Here is a 25,856-nt window from a genome sequence, read left to right on the forward strand (position 1 = left end):
AATTTTTAGATTATTTATTCTTATCATTTAAGATTGATAAGGAATAAAAATACATAATGTAGTTATACCCTGTAAATAATCTTTTTGATGAGTGTACTGTAGGGTTGTTCAAAAATATGTAAAAAAAAAAAAGTTTCTCCTACATAACAGGACACCCCTTAATATTTTTAGGCTTGTGGATAGTAATATACTAGAAGATTTTTAGTTTCCTATTTGAACTGAAAGACTGTACTCAACCCCCTCCCCCAAACTTCATAAGTATGGGGAGGAAGGTTAAAAAAAATCGTTGAACTGAAAAAACAGTGCTACGTATTATAATATACACGAGAAATATGCATATACATTGCAATAACATAATTATTTACAAAAAAACAGCTGGGGAAATTCGATGTTTCTAAATTTTTGACATTTTCTATAGTACGACTAATGTTAAATTGAGGGGTCATTGAGCATCCTCTTCAAATTTGAGTAAAAAGCTAAAACTTTTACAGCATAATACTATTAGTAAGTCTAAAAAAAATAGGGGGCAAGGGGAGGAGGTGTTCGGGCTTGAGCCCTCCCTTAGAAATGAGAACCTCCTTGCTTTTAGTGCTTTTTTATTGGCAAAAATGTATAAAAATTTCTTTTCCAGCCATTAATGAATAAGTTATTAAAAATGTCAAATTTCAATATCTCTAATCTGTACTGAAATCTGTTTCCATAAGGAAAATATTCTGCTAAACCATGGGGAAAATTTTTGAGCCCCCCCCCCCCCTTCTTAAAATTTTGCATATGGGTGCCCTTGATAGGGGTATCTTGGACTCTAGCTGAAAAAAAAAATTTTTGAACCACCCTAACGTACTGGTGGATATTGGGCATAAAATCTTTGTTACTGCATCCTATTCTTTTTTAATGGCTATGCCTCGTATTAACAACTCTAGAACAGTCATAGTGTGATGGGTGCAAATTTCTTGGCTATTTCGAATCAAGTCCATTTGTAGAAACAAGAAACCCAATGAGTAGGGTTCTATTGCAGTTTATGATTGCTAAAAACATAGTTTGAATTCAAGACGTCAAAGTTCAAATGATTTTTCCCCCCTACATTTTAGAGAATCTTCATTCATGATAATTTAAGGTATTAATTTTTGTTTCTTTCAGAACGTGCGCTCCGTGCACAGGCTCGAGATCTTGTTCCTTATCCTGAAAAGGACGATTCCCAGAGCAAAAGAATACCTGGACGAAAGAGAGGAAGACCATCAAAGAATAGTGGCTTGAAGAAGCAAAGAGGAGAATATTCATCTAGTGAAGAATCAAAAAGCGGTGATGGATCAGATGAAGAATCAGACCAAAATGAAAGTGATATCAAAGAAAGTGACTCTGATGAAAGTGATTGTGAGAATGAATCTGAAACAGTGTGTAATAGTAAACCAGTGCACAGTAACAATTTACGTCAAAGTAGTGCGTCCAACTGCGTTCTTATAAATAAAATAAATGGCACTCAATTTGCCAGACAGACAATACAAAGTTCTTGCAATTCAACTCCATGGACTTCAACTGTTGATTCTAGGGGTCGTAAAACTCTTATTTTTAAAGATTCAAACCATTTGGTGGCCAATACGTAAGTATTTTTACAATTTTTAAGCTTTAATGGCTATTGCTTGCATTGTGTTTTTATTTACCTTTCTTGATTACACCATGCTTGAGAGACTAAAATGTTCTTATGCTCTGATACTTTAGGTTTTTATTTAAATATATTGAAAATTTGATCTGAAATACAGAATTAAATAAAACGGAATCTATAAAAAATTTTTTGTAATATGTCTTTAAAACTAAGTGTGTATACATAAATGGATTTTGTGAACCATTAAAAATATGGTTGAAACAAAAAGCAACAAAAGGGAGTTTTGAAAAAGAGTTGTCTTTTTTTTTTTTTTTTTTTTTTTGTGGAACATTTTACAATGTATATATCCTTTGAAAAATTTCTTTTGTTCTTCTATTTTATTACTCATGCATTTTTTTCTTCTATGTAAAAAAAAGAGTTCTGCTGGAATGCATGTTCTATTTAAAATGATGTCTTGTAAAACCTTATTATTTGTTTAGAACCTAGAATTCATATAATAACCTTTCATGTACACTATAAAGGAATAAGAGGTAAAAACAATGTAAACCATATGAAATTTATGTATGTTATTTTTTTTTCATTAGAACGCCACCTAGAAGAAGTATAAGTTCTCAAAATGAAAATGTTAAAGGTAATGAGAACACTTATAATTTTTACTTTGTGAATGTATTGTTTACTTATTTTATGTGGGGAAATAATTTTATTTTAATTTTTGAACATGTTTCAAAAATCCTGAAAGATCAGGAAATTATAATGATATTTTGCTGATTTTATTTAGTAATTTATTACACCTCAAAAAAATACAATTTTGAAAAATATTGATTTTTGAAAAAGAGGAAACATTTTAGAATTTGTATGTTATTTTTTTATTTATGCTTTTTTTCTCTTTGAATGTTATGTCTTGTGAAATACAAAATTATTATTTGGTATTAAGCTAAAAAGATTTTTTTTAAAGGGGGGGGGACTTTTATTATTATTATTTTTTTTTTCTGAAGTATGTTACTTTAAAGTGGTATTAATTACTTAATATTTGGAACTCTTAGTTTTCATTGGCATTAGTCTTTGCTTCTTACAGAGCAGTGAATGTATAAATATGTGTTATTGTGTGTTTATCAAGATTTTGAAAGTTTGCAGCTTTCACATGTAAACTCTTATTTTCTTTTCTTTTTTTTATTATTTTTCTTTTTTTTAAAGTATTTTGAGAAAATATCAGGCTAAAACTGTTGAAATTTTAAATTTTTTATTTTTTTAAATCTAAATTTTACTTTGAGTAGATTAAAACATGGTGCAACTATAATATATATCTATTTACATATTGCCAATTTTCTTTCTGTTATTTATTTATTTTTTGATTTGAAATCATATTTTAGAGTTATACCAAATTAAAATTTTCTCTTTTTAATCACGAGTTTTACTTATGGTTATATATTTAGAGCATGCATTAAAATATTAGTATCGGTTCTTACGGACTAATATCCTTTATTTTTTAAAAAAAGTTGTAAGTTTAACTCTTTAAACTTGATAAATATTTAACCCTTTGACATGGTTACTGGGAAAACATATACTTTTGTAAATTCTTATTTGCAGACACACATATAAAAGCGAATCTCTTGAAGCATTTTAAGCATGTGTCTGAAAATCTTGTTACTTAAAAAGTAGTTATAAGAGCTATGAGTGATTCAGTTAAAATTGGCTATGTTTTCTCTAAATCACTTATTTTAAATTTTGGAACATTAAACTCCATGTAAGTCTTTTTTTTTTAGTTTTCCGTTTTCTTTTAGCTGCTTGCATTGACTTCTGTTTCAATTTTGAAACATAAATATTTATTTTATTTATCTAAGCGCTTTTTACGAGTATTGTCGGCAAGGTATGGACATTAGAGAAGTTCAAATTTTGCTTAGGAATCATAATAATAGTAAACTTGGAAACAAACCTTTTGAAGTTGGGTTAATTTTGAGTTTCGCTGAAGACTGGTACATAATAGAGATGTCTTTCATGAATGAACCGGTCAAAAAAGAATGAATCTTTAAAATGAACGAATCCGTTCGTTCACTTAAAAAATGAACGACCGTTCTTTTGAACGGTGAAGAGTTTGGAACATTGTATTGATGTACATGTGATAAAATCACATTAAAAAAAACATTCATCTTCGAATTTTAACTCTATTTTAATCTTAAAATTTTCTTTTTCTCAGTTAAGTACAATATATTCATTTCGAACCTTTTTATTTTCCGCTTTTTATTCATCATTTTTCTTTAACCGGTGCAGTTCATTTACAATTTTCCAGTGTATCCTTTAGTAAAGTTTTGTGTAACTTGTTTAGGTTATTAACAAAATGCCCACTTCCTGTCCCACGCAACTGCTAAAACCCTTCTAAAAATACCCTTTATCACTTTTCTGGCCATTCTTTTGTTTTTTGTAACATCCCTATCAACTACCATCTATATTGATTTGGCTTTATTTTCATCTTACTTGACGACTTCCGAGTCGCTTATTTTACATTCAATGTCCCGAGATTTTTAAAAAGATTACAGTAAAATACCTTTATAACGCGATTCTCTATAAACCGCACAACTTTTCAAAAGTAAACAATAGGTTTTTAAATTTAAAAAATCCCTTTGTTTTGCCTTGCTAACATAAAAATTGTTAGGAAATTTAAATTTTGAAACAGTTTTTCATCTTTCCAGCTTAATTCAAAGCTTTTAATTGAAAATTAATATTCACAGTAAAGAGAAAATATCAGATGACTCTTGAAAATGCAGCTGTTATGCAACTATGAAGCTGGCAGAAGTGCAGGATGGTTCCCTTTCTTTTTATTGTAAAGCATATTTATTTATGAATGATTAGTTGTATTATTAGTGTTTTAATATTCATTGCAGATAGAACTAATTCTGAAGTGCTAGTATATAGATATATTCTGAATATTAGTTTCAAAATTTGTGAAATGACCTATATAACGCCAAAACCTGTATAGCGCAAAAGCTCTGGTCCCAATGTGTGCATTATAACGGTCTTCTACTGTGTTGCTGTCTATTTTTCCCTCCATTTAAAGTATTTGTTGTTACATTTTTCGTTTTACATAGTCTATTGGTAAAACCATATGTACACATTAGGATGGGCCGAAAAAATCTAAATTTTGCAAAGCGCTTAGCCTTAGTGCAGAAAATTTGTGACTACTTACTGTGCAAAATTTCGTGACTCCGAGTTAATGTCTTCTGCTCTGGCAAGAGACTTGAGTTTTTGAGATTTTTAGAGAAACATCAAATAAAGACGAAATTTACAAAATATTTTCAATTCTGCTGAGCTTTAAGTATTAGTGCGGTAATTTTTTAACTTCCTAACACAAACTAAGTCAGTGAGTTAAATTTTTCTGCTCCGGCAAGAGGCCTGAATTTTGAGAATCTTTATTAATAATAAAACTGAAAGTCTCTCTCTGTCCAGATCTCTGTCTCTCAGGATCTCTCTCTGTCCAGATCTCTGTCAGGATCTCTCTCTGTCCAGATCTCTGTCTGTCAGGATCTCTGTGACGCGCCTAGATCGTTTAGCCGATTTTCATGAAATTTGGCACAAAGTTAGTTTGTAGCATGGGGGTTTGCACCTCGAAGCGATTTTTCGAAAATTCGATGTGGTTCTTTTTCTATTCCAATTTTAAGAACAAAAATATAAGATGGACAAGTAAATTACGAAATGATCAAAACGTGGAATCGTAACATGGACACAAGCCAATTGGCGAAAAAATTCACCATACATTATTTGTAAATATACAGGCAAATCAAAAGACCTTTTAATTTTATATTACGGGCAAAGCCGTGCGGGTACCACTAGTTTTATATAAAATTCCTTTTGTATAAGTGACACATTACAAAGTAGCTACATACCTAATACGCTGCAATACTTCGAATTTTTAATCACATCAACGGCATAAAACCACCCCTTGAATCAGGTGTTTCCTTTCAGGGTTAAGGTGAAGGGTGTCAATGGCCCCCCTTACTTTAAAAAAAAAAACTTTTTTACATAGAAGTGGGCATAATTTTGTGGTTTTTCGATAACATTTCATTGGATTCACGCCCTTTATCCCCCCCTCCACCCGGAAAAATGTGAAATAACGGCCCTGTCTTTAATTTTGCACAAATAGACTCTTGCACAAATTATTATGCACATTTTCCTATCTCTGGGTTATCTTCCTCTGCTTTGGTAAGAGGACTGAATTTCAATGGAAAAAAAAACCATTTTTCTTTTATCGTGTGTGACTGTTGAAGTGGGTGGAGATTCAAAATTTACAAGGTCTTTAATTACAGTAGAACCTCGATTATCTGAGCTGCTGGATGTCGGAAATCTCGGTTAATAGAAACTTTGTAGAAAATCTAGTCAGAGTAGCAAACGTTTAAAATGTATTAATAAAAAATGCAATAGAAAATTTTTGAAAGATGAAAATGAACACACAAAAAATAATATTTTACAGTTAAAAAATTAAAATAGGAAAATAACTTGTTTTTAAAAAATAATTGAATTTTTCATACAGTGCCAAGTTAGATATTAAAAGATGCATTGAAAAACATCACAAATTTCCAGAAAATATTTTTATATTCAAATAGAAAATTCATCATGTTATAAAATATAATAAACGTTTTTTTCTTTGAAAAATAGACTTACTAGTCGGCTCGGTTAACAGAAACCTCGGTTAATCGAAGCTTGATTAACCGAGGTTCTACTGTACAACCTGATTGCCTGTAAGAACAAGCTCGATCAAAAATCAAAGTTTTTATATGGTTACAAGAACTGCCTGGGAAAAATGCAAAAAAATTAGAACTGCATTTGGGATACAGATTTCTATTCATTCACGAAAAAATATAAAATGACTTATTGGGCTTGTTAACTATGCATCATTAAAACTAAAAAAACCTTTTCAAGCAATTGATGGAAACACTTACATTCATACATTTTTGGCAAGTATCTTGATGCATGAATGAATTCCCTCGCATGCTTTGCTAATGTTTCTAATAGAATGGTTGGTTTTTATTCTGACCCAGGATGGAATGCATACATTGATAATTATGACCAAAATTTGAAACATTGTTGGTGGTTTTATAGTAGAAGTGTACAATCTCAATATTCTATTAGCTGTTTTCAGACAGAGAGAGACATATTTAGCGCACCTAGATTGCTGTTAGGAAAATGAGAAGAGCATATGCCTTACTTCATGGCATGTGATATTAGTAATAAATATTGTTTGTCTTTACTCAATATTGTACGGTCAACTTGCATTCTAATGGCTTAAAACAACTATGGGATGCTTTTCAGAGTCAAACAGCCTTTTTATAATCTTACTGGAGTAAGATTTGGAGCTTGAGGTTGAACCATCAACAAACTGGAAGAGATGCCGTAATCAGAGATCGTTAAGATATAAAAGGAAAACAGCCCACTGGAGTTGTCTGCAAAGCTTTTGCCCCAACTGGCGAATGATTCCAGCTTTTAATCTAGTGAATTGAAAATATTTTGAAATATGCATCATGCACAACAGACAAATGTTAACAAATATTTAAACAACGTGACTTCCTTATAATTTTCCCCGTATAAACAAGAAAATAGAGCCTATTTAAGTTCAAAACAGGTTCGTTGTTTCGATATTCTCAAGAGGAGGGGGGGGGGGGATAAAGGGCGTGAACTCAATGAAATTTTATTAAAAACTACAAAACCACGCCCACTTATACGTAAAAACGTTAGTTTTTTTAAAGTAGGGGGGGGGCATTGACCCCCTTAACCCTAACCCTGAAAGGAAACATCTGGTTCAAGGTGTGGTCCTATGCCGTTGATGTGATTAAAAATTCGAAGTATTGCAGTGTATTAGGTATGTGACTACTTTGTAATGTGCCACTCGTCTTTAAGAAATTTTGCATAAGATTCTCAAAATTCAGACCTTGCCAGAGCAGAAAAAATTAACTCACAGGCTTCAAATTGTACGCAGTAGTTTGTGTTAGGAAGTTAAAAATTACCTCGTTAAGGCTTAAAATTCAGCAAAATTTAAAATATTTTGTAAATTTTCTCTTTATTTGATGTTTTTCTTAAAATCTGAAATTCAAGTGTCTTGCCAGAGAAGAAGACATTAACTCAGTCACGAAATTTTTCACAGCCATTAGTTTAGGGAGTCACAAAGTTTTCCGCACTAAAGCTAAGTACTCTGCAGAATTTCAATTTTTTTTGGCTCGCTCTAGTGCTGTAGCTGAAATATTTCAACTTAACTTTTTGACATGCTGAAATGGAACCTGCGGTTTTTGGAATGGAAATCATATCTTACCATTCGGCAACTGAGAAATATCTTATAATATGAGCCATAATTGCTTAATGCATCTAAACCTGAATCAAGTTTTTCGATTCATTTTTCATAGGCATATTTTCTTACTTTTAGATAAATTTAGTTATCTTTCCTTCAAAGAATATTACTGATCTAATGAAACATATGGAATGTACGTGAGTATGTCGTGCAGAGAGATCACCTGCAACTGTTTTAAATGAACAAAGTCGTTCAAATGAACGAGTTAAATGAACGGATCAAATGAATGAACGATTCTCTTATGAACGGATCATTAAAAAGAACAACATTGTCCACCTCTAGTATATAGATAATATTCTGCTGCTGGGTATTACTTGTGTCAATATTCGTGTTACAATAAAGTAATAGTGCAATATGAATGCATAAATTTGTATTAAACTGTACATGTCTTGATGAAAATGTTATTTACTATTGTTCTGTTCTTCCTTTTAGAACTTAAAACTTATTATAAAGTAACTTCTCCATACAAGACAAGTTTTATAACTTATGGGGTAAGTTTTTATTTTATTTATTTATTCATTTAAATTATTGAGGCCATTAGTTTAGCTTTTCCAGAATCACTTATTTAAATCTTTACCATACTCTGAGACCAATGAAAATTGTAAAATCTTATACCCCTTGAAATATTTAAGGCTATTGACAAATTATTTCTCGCAGTTTAAAGTAATGTTTGGTATAATATGACTTCTGAAAAAAATAATCAACAAGATATAGTTAGTTCCCTGGGCGACCTACAGCTTAGGGTTTCTCAGATCCTGATCATATACATCAGATGTTCTCAGTTGGAACTAGTCTGCGGAAAATCTGATCTGTTCTCGGAGATTTTTATTTGTGTGCATTAACACATGAAAATTAAATAAAATAAAATATACAATATTTTATATAAATGCTGGATCCTTCAATCAAAATCTAAAAGGAATTAAACCCAAATCTTCCCTTTGCAACAACATATTTATGTGAAGCAAGATTTTATCTTTGGTGGTGTTAAACAAAATTGTCTTTTGTTTGTTTCACCGCTTGGATTCAGATTGACTAATTTTAACAATTCAGTCTAAAAATTATTTGACGAAGAGGAGTCGCAATCTTTTAATTAATAGTCACACATGAACAAAAAGTTAGACTTTTTTTGTAATAGAACTCTTATTTTTTATGCCAAAAAAAGCAGGAAATACTATGTGGGTCTGTATCAAGTGTTACAAATTCTACTGGTTTGTGGAACATAAAGTGTTGAGAAATACTGCTATATGTGCCAGGGTTCACACTAGGGAAGAAAGTAAGGTGGGAACTCCCAATCTGACCAAAATTTTAAGTGGGATATTAGAAATCGAAATGGGAGGGTTTTTTTTTAATAGGCTTGAATGCTTTAGATAAATATTTATTTAGACTAAGTATTTGCATATCATGCAGTGCAGAACTTATTTAATGAGCATAAAATAGAAAGAGAATTCTCTTAATTTCTGCTACACAATGTGAATTCTTTTTCAAATCTATCATTTTCTGAATAGTGTGCTGATGAAGTTCTCTCAATTATTATAAAAAATGTATTAATGCCCCCAAAAGAAAAAAAAGTTCTGAAACGGCAGTTTTGCCAACAAAAACATTTTGGTGCAGCTTCGACACAAAATATATACTCAAAGTTCCAAAAGATGTTAAGAGCTTTCAGTAAACTCAAAGAACAAAGGTGTTCTCAATCTTTTATTTTCATTTCTTTGTGACTAAATTCGTAGATTCTTCTGTTTATCGATAATAAGATGGCTATTAAAATTTATCGTAAGCCATTCCATTTATATTGGCTACCTTCTTAAAAGAAATGTTAAAGAATAGAAAAATTCCTTGATGAGAAATTTCACTATTTTTTTAATGTTGTCCACTCTTGGGGATCAGCAATAACAGTCCACAATAGAATTTTTACTGAGTGGGATTTTAGAGATAGCTGCAGAAATTGTGCAATCCCCCACCCTAGCATGAAACCAAAATGCATATTTAACATTCAGCCTGAAGATCATTTCCAAAAAGTAACACATTGAAAAATAACATATGTTCTTAACCTCTCACTTTGGAATCATTGCAGTGGCATTTTCTAGCCAGTGGTTTTTTTCAGTAAAGTTCACCTCTTAGTGTCAATATTTTAGCATCACCATTTATGCATGCAACCTTAAATATATTTGAAGTTGTTCTAAAAATGTAGCACTCTCTGTGGAATTTAATTTTTTTGCACATTTTTTTGCAAAAAGTTTGTCAATGATGTATATTTATTCAACTAAATCAATTTAAACTTTTTTTGTACTTGTGGGGACCTCAAGGTACTTCAGCATTTTGTTTCTCTAAGAAATTTTTTTTTGAAGAAGTTTAATATTTTAAGAAAAAATTATTATTATTTTTAAAATGTTGTTGTTGTGTCCTTGGAGATAAGATGGAGTGGTGCAGTTGTAGTGATTTCGTTATTTTGATTGCAGATTCTGAGTATAGGTCTTCTTTGGCAGGATAATTTAGATTGTGCATTGCAGGGGCAGTAGCTGGGTAATCAAAGACCTGCTTGGGTTTTTGTTCGACCTCTTGGCAATTATTGCAATTTGGATATTTTTTAGTTCCATCATAGAAAATTTTGATGTTTTGTGATGTTTCATCTTGAGCCTTGTGAGCATGGTTACAGCTTTTCTGTCTATCCAACTATGATTTGAAATTTCGCTCTAATTGTTCAGGGTGGCGACAGATCAGGGAGATCAGGGAAAAGTCAGGGAACTTTATCACTCAGGGAAATATCAGGGAATTTTGAAAAAATATTAAAAATTCAGGGAAAATTGATCAAATGAAGAAAAAAAAACGAAGTACTTTGATTCCCTACGAATTTTCCGTCAATTTGTTTTAAAAAAGTAAAATTAATGAGGTGCAATTATACAGTGCCGCATATTTGTGCATCTTTTTTCCTCAACAAAGTATTCAATCTTAGGATGAGCTTCGTAAGATTGCTTCTGTGTCTGTAAAGTTGTTTATTTTACCTTGCTTGAATTTTCCTTCCAAGCATTCCAAGCTACTTAAAATAAACAACCCTACAGGCAAAGAGGAAGCCGTCATTAATGACTTTGCTCCCTTGCCTTTACTCATTGTCTTGAAGTAATTAGCATACTGTTATCACGACTTCCAGAAAAAATCTTTGTTTTTTAAATTAATGCTGAAAAAAGCTTAAAAGTTATCACTTGGTGTTTTTAATTTAATTGCTAAAATTAAATTTTGACTGAAAATCAATTTTCTTCTTTTTTTTTTTTTTTTTTGCCATGGTATTATTCGTTGTAACTTCAGATTACACAAAGGGTTTTTTTTTTTTCAGACTTTAAAACTTTTTAAAACCATATACATTTCGAAATTAATAATCGTTTTTGAATTTCAATCTTGTTTGTTACTAAAAAGTAATCCAAGATTTTTTTTCGACAACTAATGAAATCATTTGAAATTGAGTTGTGTACATAAGTAAATATTTTTATTGTTTTTTAGTAGTTAAAATGCTGTATTCATTCATTAAAACCTAAGTTCTTGATTAAAGTATAGCTCAATATGACTGGTTGTTGAAAGATTTCAATTTGTTTTACATAAATATAGCTATTCTGCCGTGTGCAAGTAAAGGGCAGTAACTGCACATTTTTCATTTTTTTTTGCATTTTTGTCATCTACTGTACGTTATTTTTATTGTACATACTCGCTTATTTGGTTTCCGCTGAAAAAGAGGCTCGAAAAAAACGTCTAATTCCAACATTTTCCTATTGTTAGTATTGAGTCTACCACACATTTCTTCAAATATCTCGAAAACTAATTTCTGCAGATACTGCCGTTTACCTGCTGCACGGCAGTATTATTTACGTAAGTAAAACTACATTACTTCTATACTTTAACTATCACTTGTTATTCTTGCAGCAACAATAATACTGCTTGAAAATTCAGTTCAAGATTCTCTCCATTTAAATGTTTTAGTTTTATCATTATTAGATATTTCTTTAAAAGTAGTTTTAATAATTTCTTAGAATTCTGATGTTAACTGGTTCTTGGAAGTTAATTATTTGTTTTAGATTTCCTACAATATTTCTCTGTCCATAATTTAATACACTATTTTTACCAAAAAAAAAAAGGAGCATCTTTTCAAAATATATTTTTAATTAACAGCTTAAACAGTTCTAAACACTGCATTTTATTTAATATGCAATGCTTTTCAAGTAGGGCAAAGAAAGGAAATCATTATCATTGATAATATAAATCTGGGAAATTTGAACTTAGTCAGGGAAATCAGGGAAAAGTCAGGGAACTTTTTTTTCCAGTTCCTGTCGCCACCCTGTTGTTGAAGGGATTTTAATTTTTTAAGAACATTATCATCAGGTTAAGAAGTTGGAATGTCTGTTTGTTGTTGACATATTTTGCAATTTGCCAGAGTCACCAATATCATTGAAATCCAGTTCATAATGTAAAGGAATTCATTGGAAAATGCACTTTTTGTTTTGGCCATTAACTAGCTGCAGAAATTATGCCTTGGATAAGGTACCTTTGTAGATTGCCTACAGTAATGATCTTGAGCAGGGATAGATACAGACTACCATTTTAGGGATAGAGTCATGCTGAAAAATGCCCCCTCCCCCCCTCCAACAAACCTTTGGTTTTAGATACAAAAAAAAAAATTCTGGAACTGCTGAGGTGTCCCCCCCCCCCCAAAAAAAAGGCATCCAATTTTCGAAGAATAAGGTACCTAATATGGCATAAAAAGTTACAAATTCATTTCATAATAGGTATTTAAAACTTTTTTTTTCATAAATAATGAATTGAAAAGATTACTGAAATAATTTAAGTTTCATTTTTGAACACAATGGAGATGGATAATATTAACAACAATTTAGGGGGTGGGACATGACCCTCCCCTTGTACCTGCCCCGAACTTGAGTCACTAAAGAAATAATATTGTAATTCACAGGATAATTTTTTTTTAATTTTAAGAAAAGTTTACTTAAAAAAAAAGTAACATATTTGCTTTTTCTCTCTTTAGAAAATCACCCCATCTTCACCTGCAATTGTTAGGCTAAATGTTGTGAAATAACTTTCTCAAGTAAGTGTCTTTTGTAAACAATTAGTGAATTCAGTATTTTGATCAGCTTTTATTATTACTTATATTTTTTACATTTGTTTTGTAGGTTAATTTCTTTTCACTGCACAAAAAAGAACATTTTTTCCTGAACAATGTACAACATGCAGGTCATATTTTCATCAATAGCATTTTTCTTCCTGTTAATTCATACATTTGTAATTTCAAGTGATGATTTTATTGGATATCAAATGAATTCTCATTAAAATATTTCATATCAGTTCGGAAACACAACATAATGAATATATTTAAGATATGCTAAAGCTATATTTAAAAACTTGCAAAAAATATTTTTTTCTTTAAGATAGTGTATCGTTTCATGTTTTTGACCCTTTTAATTTCTACTGTGACTGTAAGAAAAAAGATTTTCAAGTTAAAATTTGCATTATTTTAGTTTGCATCCTGTTGCTGTCCAACCACGGATTGTATGGAATTTTCAAACTTCCACGAAACATGAATCTATCTGAATAGGGGGAAAAGTAAAAATTTGCTGCCGGTATTCCGCTCATTCGAATGAGACTCTGCTTCTGCAAAAGCTGGCATCGCGAAAAAATGATAGATTGGTCCATTTCCGGCTGTAAAATGGATGTTTGTCTTTCCATACAATCCGTGGTCAGACAGTATCACACAAGTTATATTTTTATTTATGAGTTACTTTGGATTTAATGGCACTCCAGCTTGATGTTTGGGAGTATCAGAAAAACTCTGATGGTGGGCTCCCCCCCCCCCCCCTCCCCAAAGTAAAATCTGTGTTTAATAGTTATGTTTTTAAAAGAAGAAAAAAAAGTTGTTGGTAATGTGTTTTTATTTATCTTGTTTAAATACATAATTAATACATTAACTTCACTTTTTAAAGAATTGAAATGAAGTAATATAGAACTTGATGGTATTATGAATTGATGGCTTTGTGTCTGATTCCTTTTTTGTTTACTTCTCCTAAACATATATACCTGCATTCTTAAATGAGCACCACAACGTCTTTGTCCATGTTTAATTTTATTAAATGTATTTTAGTTTAATTTTTAAGTTGTAAAAGCCTTGACGCTAAAGCTCTGCAAGAAAACTTCAATTTTTATAATCCTTGATCAAACTGCCAGATTAGTTCAAGAAGTTTAATTTAACAAGAACTTTTGTTAAATAAAATGTACACATATTTCATCTGACTGTTTTACTTTGTAAACAGCTCTAAAAGTTAAAACTGCTTTTTTCTTTTGTTCAAGAGTAATTGGTGTTTGAAAGAAAACAATTAACAGTAGTTAATTAAAGAAATTGCTGAGGCTTTTGAGCATGTTCTCTACCCCCCCCCCCCCCCAACTCAATTTAAAATAGAAATGAAGTTTCAAATAAAAAATATATTTCACAGATATAACTTTAATGAACAGATCAACAGGTTCAGTTTATGAAATTCAAAGTGATTCAAAAAGAAAGTTTGCATTAATTCATTATTTTCTATGAATGTCTCATTTTTATGCATTATGTTTCATATTGTCTTTCTTATTCTTGGTGTGGGATGATTCCAAAATAAAATTTTTGGCTTTACTTCCCAGTTTGAAGACAAACAGATCCCAAAATAAATTTATGATTTTTCTAATTTTTCTTTTTTACTTAAAAACTTCTGTTTTGAAATAAAAAATGGATAAAAAAGAATAGATAGGTGTTTTTTTTTTTTTTTTAAATTCGGGCCAGCTACTTATACTTTTATAAACTTTTTAAATTAGTTTTGACTGTAAACTTATTTTATTTCAGACTTGTTGATTGCTGTGATTAATACTACAAGTTTTTTTTTTTTTCGTTTAAACAATTAAAAAAAAATTTACTTGTATGTTTAAAAATTTTTTTGTGTAGTAATCCCAATATTACTGCAAAACTTTAAGTTTTCAACTTTGAATCAAACCTTATAAAAAATCTATTTTCTTTTCCTTTTTATAACTCTTTGTTATCCTAAAATTCATTTCTAATTGAATTTAAAAAAAACAAAAAAGCTTACTTTTATTCAAATGTTCTTCATCAAAATTGACTAAGTATGGATTACATTAAATCGCAATATTAACTAAATACTCATGTTAAACTTTTAATCAAACTCATAGAAACTTAATCCTTTTCTCTCTTATTTTTCATTTCAATGAATTATATATATAGATAGCCATGAAATTTAGTGTTCTACAATTTTCATCCAAAAACCAATTCTTATTTTACAAAAATGCTTTTGTGATATCATTTACTTATGTTTAACTTTGAATCAAATTTATTGATACATGTTCTTTTTCTATTTCTTGTTTTTTCCCTTTAGTGTGCAAATGGTCATTAAACATATTGTTTATTATTCATGTCAACTATAAAAGCAATTTCTAACTGTACAGAAATGTTTTAATGTTAAATTTGATTTTCTTGTAATAGTTGTTGTGTAAAAATTATTTGATGCAAAAAAAAAAAAAAAAAAACTCTTTGGTTTTTGTATTAATGTTTTTTTTTCATAAGAAGATTATTGTGTTCAATCTTTTTAAAAAATATAAGTGTTTGTTAATCTTAAATACTACTTACTAATGCATAGTCAAATCCTTAATGTTATTTCCTTTTTTTTGGGAAGGGGGGGTACTGATATCAATCCTCTAGTATTTTTCTCGCTTGATTGATTCACGTTGGATATTGTGCACAATTTTGAACATTGTACAATGTGTATCAATCAAACTGTAAATCTGTTACAGAAGTTAAATTCGTTTTATCTTGTTTACTTAAATTGAAATTTGCATTTAATTTTACTTTTTTTTATTCCAATTTGATGTTATTTTCTTTCCCTTTGTACCAGTTTTCAGCAGTTATTTCTTCATCACATTAATTTTTGAAAAAATATATAATAAAAAAATATAACAAATAGTCATAAAGATTTCGTAGCCTACACCTGCATTATAGTTTGCACACTTTTTTTGTACACTCTTTAGTGTATTTTAAATGTTATAATGTGAATGCAACATTGTGTACTTTGTACCATCTGAAGGAAAACTAGTGGTTATTAAAAATTTATCTGAGAAATTTTTATGTCAAAAAAGTGATAATATGTATAATTATACACATTACATAATTTGTCACAAAACTGTTTTTTTTTTTTTTTTTTTTGAAGGAAATAGATTTTTTTTTTTTTTTTTTTTCCTTTGTTTGCTAAGATGAACTACTATGTACATATACCTTCCAGTGCAACTGATCTATATACATAAATGGTTACTTCTGTACGTGTGTATGTCCGGGGTAAGCTTCAAAACTATTGGACTGATTTCAACCATTTTTTCACCATAGATAGCTACATTATCAGGAAGCAACTTAGGCTATAATTTATTCCTAAAAAACTTAGTTTAAAAAAGTAATGATGGAAAACAATAAATTTCATGTAATTTCCCAATTAAATGATTAAATATAAAACACATTGTTACAAAAATTTGTAGCTTTACAACAGCAATATTAATAGTAACCATAATGAGAATTTTGAATCAAGGCTTCTCTATAGCAAGCATGAAATTAATTGCTTTCTTAGGATTTTTTTCCTCAACTGTGCCAATAATTGGTAACAGTGCTAAGTAAAAAGAAAATTGATTTTGGCAACAGTTTTGGAGTTGCAATGTAATGTTTTCAGTTGCATTATTTTCTGTGCATTTAAAATGTTATATTCCGACATACTCAGGTTAATGCATACGCACTTTTATTTATATCAAAAGATGTGTTACGTGAATAAGATAGTTTTGCAGTTGGTCAAATGTAACTTAACCCTAATATTTAAATGATACAGTTAAATTATCAGTACTTGCAGGTGCAACAATGCTCCTTTTTTAGCTGTGGCTTTAATTTTCAATATCTGATCTTCAGTGTCAATATGTAGACACTGGAGAAATTCCTGCATCCATTGAAAAGATAATTCCCCAAACTCTGATCATCTGAGATTTAATTTGTTTAGTACAGTTGGTTCTCTATATTCTGAACACTCATGAGATTGAACAAAAATGCTCAGATTATAAAGGTGTTCATTATAGGACTGGATAATGTATATGTATTCGCTGGGACCATCAAAATGTGTTCAGAATGTTGGGTGTACGCACTAGGGAGTGTTCAGATAGAAAGAGCCCAGTGTATTTTTATTGAGCAAATTCATCGAAATCAACTAAAGCATATTAGGTTATATTTGCTTAGTGTTAAAGAATCCAAATCTTGATAGACTAGGGTTTGAGTCTCATTTATATATGTATAAATGCGAATGTTTAGTTTGTTGCCTCCTAAAATCCCCAATTACAACCTTGAGAGTTTCTCAAAACCTGTTGAGAAACTAAACTTTTTTTGCCTCGAAATCAGACAATGGTCATTTTTTTTCTTCAGAGGATTAGAAACAATAAAAAGATAATATGGCTACTGAGCTGTATTTTATTTAGCTTGTTTTTTACTTCCTTTTACAAAAAAGAAAGTATTGTATTCGCGAAAAAATTTTCACTCAGAATTCGGCCTTTCCATTTTGCTCACACCCGAATGAATGTTGAGTTTTTTTTCAACCCAATCACACGCGGATAAGTGTCTAAGAACGTAAAAACACCAGAAATATCCATTTTGACATTCCCCGAGTTAATTACAACTTTTCTCGTTACGTCCGTATGTACATATGTATGTGCGGATATGCGTCACATAACTCAAGAACGGTATGTTCTAGAAAGTTGAAATTTGGTACGTAGACTCCTAGTGGTGTCTAGATGTGCACCTCCCCTTTTGGTGTAATTCGGGTGTTTCTAAAGGGATTTTTTGTCCCTTTTTGGGGGGAAATCATTGTAAATTTCGATGTATACAGAAGTGGTGAAGTGGGTGCGGACAATTGGCTATATATCGCCAGTCTTTTGGTCGCAGAGTTGGCGACAAACTTGCCAATTTTTTTTTTAAATCTGATTTCTATTAGGCCACAGGTGGTGATATGTAGAGAGTAAACAATTGAATCACATTAAAATTTCCAATAGTGGTAAAATGACATTAAAATTGGAGTAAAAGGAAGTCATGTGATGCACACATCAGCTCGTTTTTTTTGGCATTGAATATATATACCTTTAGGGGAGGGGGGGCGAGTGATGGGCCAGCCCCTTATTTTACTAATGCTGAATGAACTATTATTTCACTGAAGTGGATTTTTCTTTCTATCTATCTTGCTAATATAATATCCCCTAATATTTATGTAAAAAAAATTAAATTTAAAAAATATTGTTTTTTTATGGCTAAAGTTCAAAAAAAAAAAAAATCCAAAATTTGAATTAGAAAGGGTTTCTCTGCTGTAATTTCATTATGTTCAGTCATGAATATTGAACTATGTTTTGTATGAGTAAAGTCGCAATTGGTGAATAAAAGTACAAACAAATGCTGTAAAAAAAAGTTATAACTCTCAGCAAACAGGTGTTTTGAGACTACCACATAGCTTCCCACCCTCCCAATCCGTTAATTCTCCCAAAATTTGATGTCCTCTCCCAAACTCCCTAATGAAGTAAAATCTCCCAAATTTTCATCAAAACAATGAAATTCCCCCAAAAAACAAATGTTTCAGGGATTAGAATTTTAGGAAAAATCCTTACAGTGAAATGATTGTGATCTCCAAAATGAAACCTTTTTATACGAGAGTGAAACTTGTACTTGTCTGATCATTTAATGAAACATGTTTATTTCATCTTTAAACCTTATTCAATGTTTGTTCTTTTAAAAACTTTGTTTAATTTTTGTTCTTTTTAAAGCTCGTATCTCAAGAAAAGAAACTTATGATTCTTTTAAAACATTTTCTTTAAACCTCAAAGTTTTTTTTCTCCTTTAACTTCAAAAAAGAAAAAGTAGTATACCTTCTTCCAAATTTCAGGTCTTGTTGGATTTCTGAATGCCGAATTTGTTGTCATATGTAGACTTAATGTAAGAAAACCCTTCTTGTATTTGGAACGCCCTTTTATACTCAAACTTTTGTCCTGAAGTTTATCTATGCAATGTCTCCCTAGTTTTTTGCACGTCTCCTTAATTTTATCCGTTAGTCTCCCTAATTTTCATTATTTAATATTGCTAGCTATGCTGTGTAAACAAACCTTTTCATCAGTGCTTTTAAAAAAAAATGCTTTAGATAGTTAAGTGAGCAATAAACACAAGATGGGGAAAAAAAAGAGTACATGAACTAGTGGCCAGAAACTTCACTGATAAAGAGGCTTGTTTTGATAGCCTCTAAACAGTTGTTTCCTGAGTTTTTATCTATTTTTACAGTTTTTATCTGTACTCTTATTCATGTTGTCTTTTTTTACTCATAACGGAGTACAAGGTTTCGACCATTTTTACATATGTTTTATGTTCTTGTTTACACTTTTACCTTGTTATTTGTTTTGTTTAGCTTCTAGGCTTTCATTTGTATTGATAGAAACTAAATTTATTTTTTTCACGTTATGAACATATTTTGTATATTGTATTTTAATTGCAATTATTGAAATTTCTTTTCTTTTTTGTTTTGTATTAATGTGTTTTAAATAGTTGTACAATTGTTTGTGATGGATATGTAATATTTAATTAACCTTTGAGAGCTTTTTGAAGTCGGGAAATTTTTTTTTTTTTTTTTTTTTCTCTAAGGAAAATGCCTTAGTCTATCAAATTACATGTAAAGTTTTGAACAAAATATTTAAAAGTGTATAAAAAATTGTAAATAATGTTGTTATACATTTCTCTACTGTGATGATTCAGGGTTGCAATATATTTGTTGTCCTTTTTTGTATTTAATTTATTTCAATGTATATGTAATTTCAAATTTATTGTTGAGGTTTTTTCCTTTAGCAGGCAAATTTATTGATTTTGAACTAAATTATCTACATAATGAGCAATGAAAATGGGACATTTTTTAAATGGAATACCTTATTCCAAAAATGGCATTTTTGTTTTAAATCAGGGGTTCTCAACCTTTCAAGCTCTGTGCCCCCCTTTGAGCACAGGTGTGAGGTCATGCTCCCTCCCCCACTACCATATGTGGTCAATGCAAGTAGTTCAATCAAATAATCAGTGTTATAAACTAGAGCTTGTTAGAATAGCTGAAACTGAATTTTAAATGAAAAAATATGTATGTAGATGAAAACTGCACTAAAAAACCTCCACAGGGTTCGTACGCTCCTTCAAAACTCCTCCAATACTCCTTCTTTTATAAAAAATTTTTGAAGGGCCCTTCAAACTCCTTCATTTTGGTTTTAACTCCTTCAAAACTCCTTCTTTTTTAGTTCAAGACTACATAATCTTCCTCTATAACAAACTTAAAATACTTCGATTGACAACTCACTTCATCACTAAGGCAATTTTAATGTAAGTAATTTCGTGCATTTTTTTCGATTTACAAATTGATCATAGTTAATTCATAAAAGTTGAAGGTGAAGATTCTATTAGAAGACTAAGAAATTTCATAAGTGAAGTAAAACAAGCTTAAATGGTACTTGGCTATTTTTTCAAGTTTTATGATTATTGTTTTTTCTCCACCACACTCTCAGCAGCAAAAGTCAAGTTTTTTAATTATCATTTAAATATTTAAAACTAAATGAGTAAATGTACTACATTAAGTGATTGCGTTAAAAAAACAATTGTTTAGTTAATTGCAGTTATAATATTGTAAAAAGGGTCATCCACAAGTGATGTCATACTTTGAGGAAGAGACGGGCTCATGAAATTGTGACATCACACAGTTATTGTAACAATATGTTTGTAAAAAATATGATGTGACGAGAAGTTTGGGGTGAAGTGTGACACTTTGTGATAAAGGGTGCTGATAGTCAAATATATTAAAAAAAAGTGTGACATCATTTAATGACACTCCATTAGTACTCCTTCAAAATCCCATTTTACTTCTTCAAAACTCCTTCATTTTATTTCTGAAACTAAGTAGGAACTCTGCTCCAAAAGAAAGATATCATTGAATATATTTATATCTGATCACAAAGGTATAGTTAAAAATCATAGTTAAAGTTGAATAAATATCTCTGTGCTTGAAAAATAAGGCTTTTTAATTGCACAAAAATTGCAGATTACTGCACACACCTCTTTTGGGGTTATAGGGAACCTCTTTTTCACTGCAAAATACATGAGCTTATGGAGGAAAAGACATTAGTGCAGCTTTTATTCGATGTCTTTTCATCATTAAGCTCATTTATTTTGCAATAGTGGTACCTGCACGGCGTTGCCCGTAATAGAAAAATTGAAAGATCTTTTGGTTTTATTCCAAATTTATATCCAAAAAAAAAAACAAAATCTTAAGCATTCCCATAACTAGTCCTTTACCCTAAACAGAATATTTTTGCTGCATGAAAGACAGAAAGAAATTTTCTACTTGCACACATTTACAAAATTACTATATAACTAGAAAATCGCCTAAATTCGTAAATTACTCGTCCATCTTATGATAATTTTGCTCCGGAAAATGTTCTTAAAATTGAAATAGAAGAAGAACAAAATCGAATTTTCGAAAGATTGCTTCGAGGTGCACACCCCCATGTTACAAACTAACTTTGTGCCAAATTTCATGAAAATCGGCCGAACGGTCTAGGCGCTATGCGCGTCACAGAGATCCAGACATCCTCCGAACAGAGAGACTTTCAGTTTTATTATTAGTAAAGATTGAAAAGATGGTTCCTTGCAACCCCGAACCATATGTATGCAGTAATCTGCAATTTCTGTGCAATTAAACGTTGTGATATCTTATTTTAAATGATAGTTAGGTTCACTTTTCATTTTTTTAAAAATGTTCATCCCTATTTTGAAATTCTTGTAATAGGTTGAGAACTCCTGTTCTAAATAGTAAAGCAATATATTGTTCACTAAAAAAGTTATTTTCCCCGTCTGATTCTTTTTTTTTTTTTTTTTTTTGTTATATGTGTAGTAAATGTTATTTAAACGCCCATGTGTTTCCTTCAAGCTATGCACACTATTCTTTCTTGTAACAAAATGACAATAAAAATAGTCTTCCTCTAATGAATTTGTTTGATCACTCATTTATTTTATTTCACTTGAATGAATATGTGTTGAACACAGCACTTGAGTTCATCAAATATTCTCAGTCCATTTGCACTAATAAGACATTTCCATGCATGTATTTATTTCCTTTTTATTCCAGGAATTTTAAACTTCAACTTTTAATTTTAATATATCCAAACATAAGCAGCCGTTCTGTATCATAATATGAAGTATCAACTTTATAGTTCTCTTTCCCTGTAGACCGTTATGGCCAGATATCTAGTTAACTGTTTGACTGTCGATTTTTACTGATTGTTTTTTATTTGATTACTTCAAAATGGTTGCATTATGTATTTTAATGCAGAAAACATATATTTTAACCAAATGCAATAGTCAATAGGTTTTTTTAAATATTGTGCTTGAACAATTTTCTTTCAAGCTTCTTTTTGAAGCTTAGGACATAGAATTTTGTGTACCATACCTTGATGTTCCCCCTTCTCCTGTTTTGAATGGTGACTATGTTAATTGAAAGTTCTTGATGTCGCATGCTTGGCTGTAAAAAATGGAGAAGCATAGTATATGTTTGGTTAGTTTTAATTGGAGTTTGGATATTTGGCACTCTACTCTACTTAGAAGCTGTTTGAAAACCTTTTTTGTAAAATTCAGTTTTTTTTTTCCAAGGTACAGTGCTCTGTTTGATCTTACAATCGAGGAAGTTGATGTTGATCGCATTCTGAGGCGCTCCGATTTGAGGTCACCTTGACAGCGACTCCGGGGACTTTTTTTTTTGTAACTTTCACTGACTCTCCTTGCATTTTTTAAAAAAACCGACTACCCATTGGTTTTATAACATGTACAGTGGCTCCCAAAAGTGTTCGTACACCTTGAAATTTTGTAGTAAAACCAAAATAACGCAAAACTGAATTCGAATATGAAGTCCAATTTTTTTTTCACACCATTCTTATGCCATTCTGAATAAAACACAGTAGTTTTTTTCAAAATATTACCAGATTTTATTTTTGAAATTTGTCAAAAAGCAAAGAGACGGAAAAAAATTTGCCTCAAAAGCCATCGTACACTGAAATATTTTCGAATGAATTCATGATTAAAATTATGTGTGGTTTTTTTTATTATTTTTGCATTGTAATGACACTGTTAAGTTATTTGCCTTTAATTTTTTGTTTATTTATTCCCTAATATTCTGCTTATTATTTTAAAGTGGCAGGTATGCGTAGAAAGCAACAAACACAATTCGAAATTTGATTTTTTCCCCCTCAGAGTAGGCATAAAATGGTTTACAATGTCTCCAAATTAGTTAGTTTATACCATTCTATAGTGAAGTGCTTGATAAAATGATTTAAAGACAAGAATCGGATCGAAAACAAGGTAAGAAAAGTTCAACTGGCAAAGTTAAAGCATGATCGGAGGTTTACAGTTAAAATTATGAAAAATACACATTTGAGTGCGGAATTGAATAAAATATTTTATGTTTAATTTTCATCTGAAATTGTTCGCCAAGTTCTCTGATTAGCTGGATTAAAGGCGGCCTCTTCATGCAGAAATTTTCTTGTTCGTGCAAAAAACAGTAAGCTTACGCTTTCCGTCGTAAAATCAATGATAAATAAGCTCAAAGCGTTTTGGAACAACGTCTTACTTACAGATGAAAATAAATTCAATATTTTGGGTTAAATTGTTGTATATCTGTCAATAGAAGAAAAAATGAGGAATTTAATCTTAAGAACTTAGTCACTTAGTTGGAGTCAGTTAATCAGGACAGTGAAGGTGTTCATGTGTGAGGGTGCATAACTGCATCAGGACTTGGAAATTTAGAATTTTTAGAAGAAATTATGAGTTATGCTGTTCATTTGAATATTTTAAAAAACAATTTTGAACTATTAGCCCAAAATTTGGTAATCGGAAACAACTTTGTTTTTTATCAATATAAGGTTAAGAAGTACACGTTTGCGTTCGGTGCCTCAAAAATTGTCCTTAAACTTAGAAATATCTCCTCAATCTCCAGATTTAAATTTAATGGAACATATTTGGAGACATCTGGCGGCTAGATTACGAAAATACACCATTGAAACGAGCGGCTGTACTCGGAAGAGCGGCTGAACACTTACTCGAAAATTGCATAAAATAAAGAAAGAAAAAACAATGAAATCTATTCCCAGACGTTTAAAAGCTGTTGTTGATACTGTATGATATTCTACTAAATAATAATTTTGTAAAAAATTAGATTATTTACTAATTTTTCGACATTTTTTCAAAGTGTCCGAAGACTTTTGTGAGATAAAATTTCCGGCACTTTTTGGTTTTTGATTTTTAAAAAATTAAGTTTTAAATGTTTTATTAAACATTTTCGTGTAGTTTTGTTAAAAATAGATCATAGATCTTGTAATTAAATGCCTATTCTGAAATATTAATTCTAACCAATGCATGGGGCCTATTTCATTGAAAGTCGTAGGTGTATGAACACTTTTGGAAGCCACTGTATAAAAACCTACTAATAAGAAAATAACTGTCGTTGGTAACCAACTGGCTTGATTTTTTATCAAACTTTCTGTAATAGCTACCTATACCGTCCCCTAGTTTGCTTGCTTTTAAAACTTTCTTTAACTAATAGCAACTGTCCAAAGACGTTTTGTTACCTAACATTTTCTAAGTAATCACTTTTAAATTTAAAAAAAGAAAGCATTTTTCACTTTGATCTCAGTTATAAAAGGAATGTATCACTTGAGCAAGTTAGGACCCGTAGCTCGGGTGGAAACTACAGAGGGTGTTCGGTAAATTCAAGTAATGTCTGTTTTCGTTCTAAACCACTAAAATTTACATTAAAAATTGAGCAAAGAAGAAATACAAGTATTGTAAAAACTATTCGTATAAGCTGTATACCGCCACATTTTGTGTACAACTTGCTCCAGACGTACTTGTATCTTGCCTCTCTATGCAATATAGCGCCCTATTTTCGCTGAAATGTTATAGATAAAATATAATTAATAAGATTATAATAGGTAAAATTTTCAGAGTTAAAGCATTTATATTTTTTATAAACTTTGAAATTAACCAGATGGGTGTTACCAGAAGCTGAGTGCCCTCTCTCAAGAAAGGTTTCTTGACTTAGCAAAAAAGCTTTTTTTCTCTCACGTTACAGCTTTCAAAAATTCAAAGCACACTATTTTATCAACATCTATTTGTTAAAAATTAAAGGAAAGCAAATTAATCCTTTTGAATTTTTTTCAGCAAGCTCACTTTTAAAATCAAAATCGTAACTATTGGAAAATTTGATTTTCAAATTTAATTTCCAACATTGTAGGCATCTTAGGTTTGTAATAAAATGCAACGCTAAAATTTCATAAAAGCGAATTAATATTTCAATCTATGTTTAGATGTTTTTCTGCCTTCTCATTAGGGGGAGGGGGTTGAAAAAAAAATTAATAAATAAAAAAAGCCGAAGTGGGAGTCGGGACGTTTCAAAATCCAGGAGTTGGAGTCAAAGGCGCCCATATAGGGGGGGGGCGGCTCAAGCCCCCTCCCCTAGAAATGAGAACTTCCTTGTTTTTAGTGTTTTTTTCTTTGCAAAAATGTATGAAAATTTCTTTCCCAGCCATTAATGAATAAGTTATTAAAAATGTAAAATTTTAATGTCTCTAATATGTACTGAAATTGGTTTCCATGGGGAAAATATTCTGCTAAACCATGGGGAAAACTTTTGAGCCCTCCCCCCCCCCCTTAAAATTTTGCTTATGGACGCCCTTGGTTGGAGTCGGAGTTGACCATTTTCCAACCGACTTTGCATCCCTGAATTAAACTATCATTTTAAAATGTATTTTTCTCTTGATTTG

At 30.6% G+C, this 25,856-nt stretch overlaps 1 protein-coding gene across 1 annotated transcript in view; it reads left to right on the forward strand.

Moving 5' to 3' along the window:
• Window positions 1-22,774, forward strand: part of LOC129219758 (chromatin remodeling regulator CECR2-like) — a 74,188-nt gene extending 51,414 nt beyond the window's left edge. Inside the window, exons 10-11 of the mRNA XM_054854051.1 lie at window positions 1,138-1,597; window positions 22,693-22,774. Of these exons, the coding sequence (XP_054710026.1) occupies window positions 1,138-1,597; window positions 22,693-22,774 (542 nt within the window). The remainder of the gene's footprint in view (window positions 1-1,137; window positions 1,598-22,692) is intronic.
• Window positions 22,775-25,856: the final 3,082 nt, after the last annotated feature.

Source organism: Uloborus diversus, chromosome 4 (genome assembly GCF_026930045.1).
Source record: "Uloborus diversus isolate 005 chromosome 4, Udiv.v.3.1, whole genome shotgun sequence".
NCBI classification, from domain to species: Eukaryota; Metazoa; Arthropoda; class Arachnida; order Araneae; family Uloboridae; genus Uloborus; species Uloborus diversus.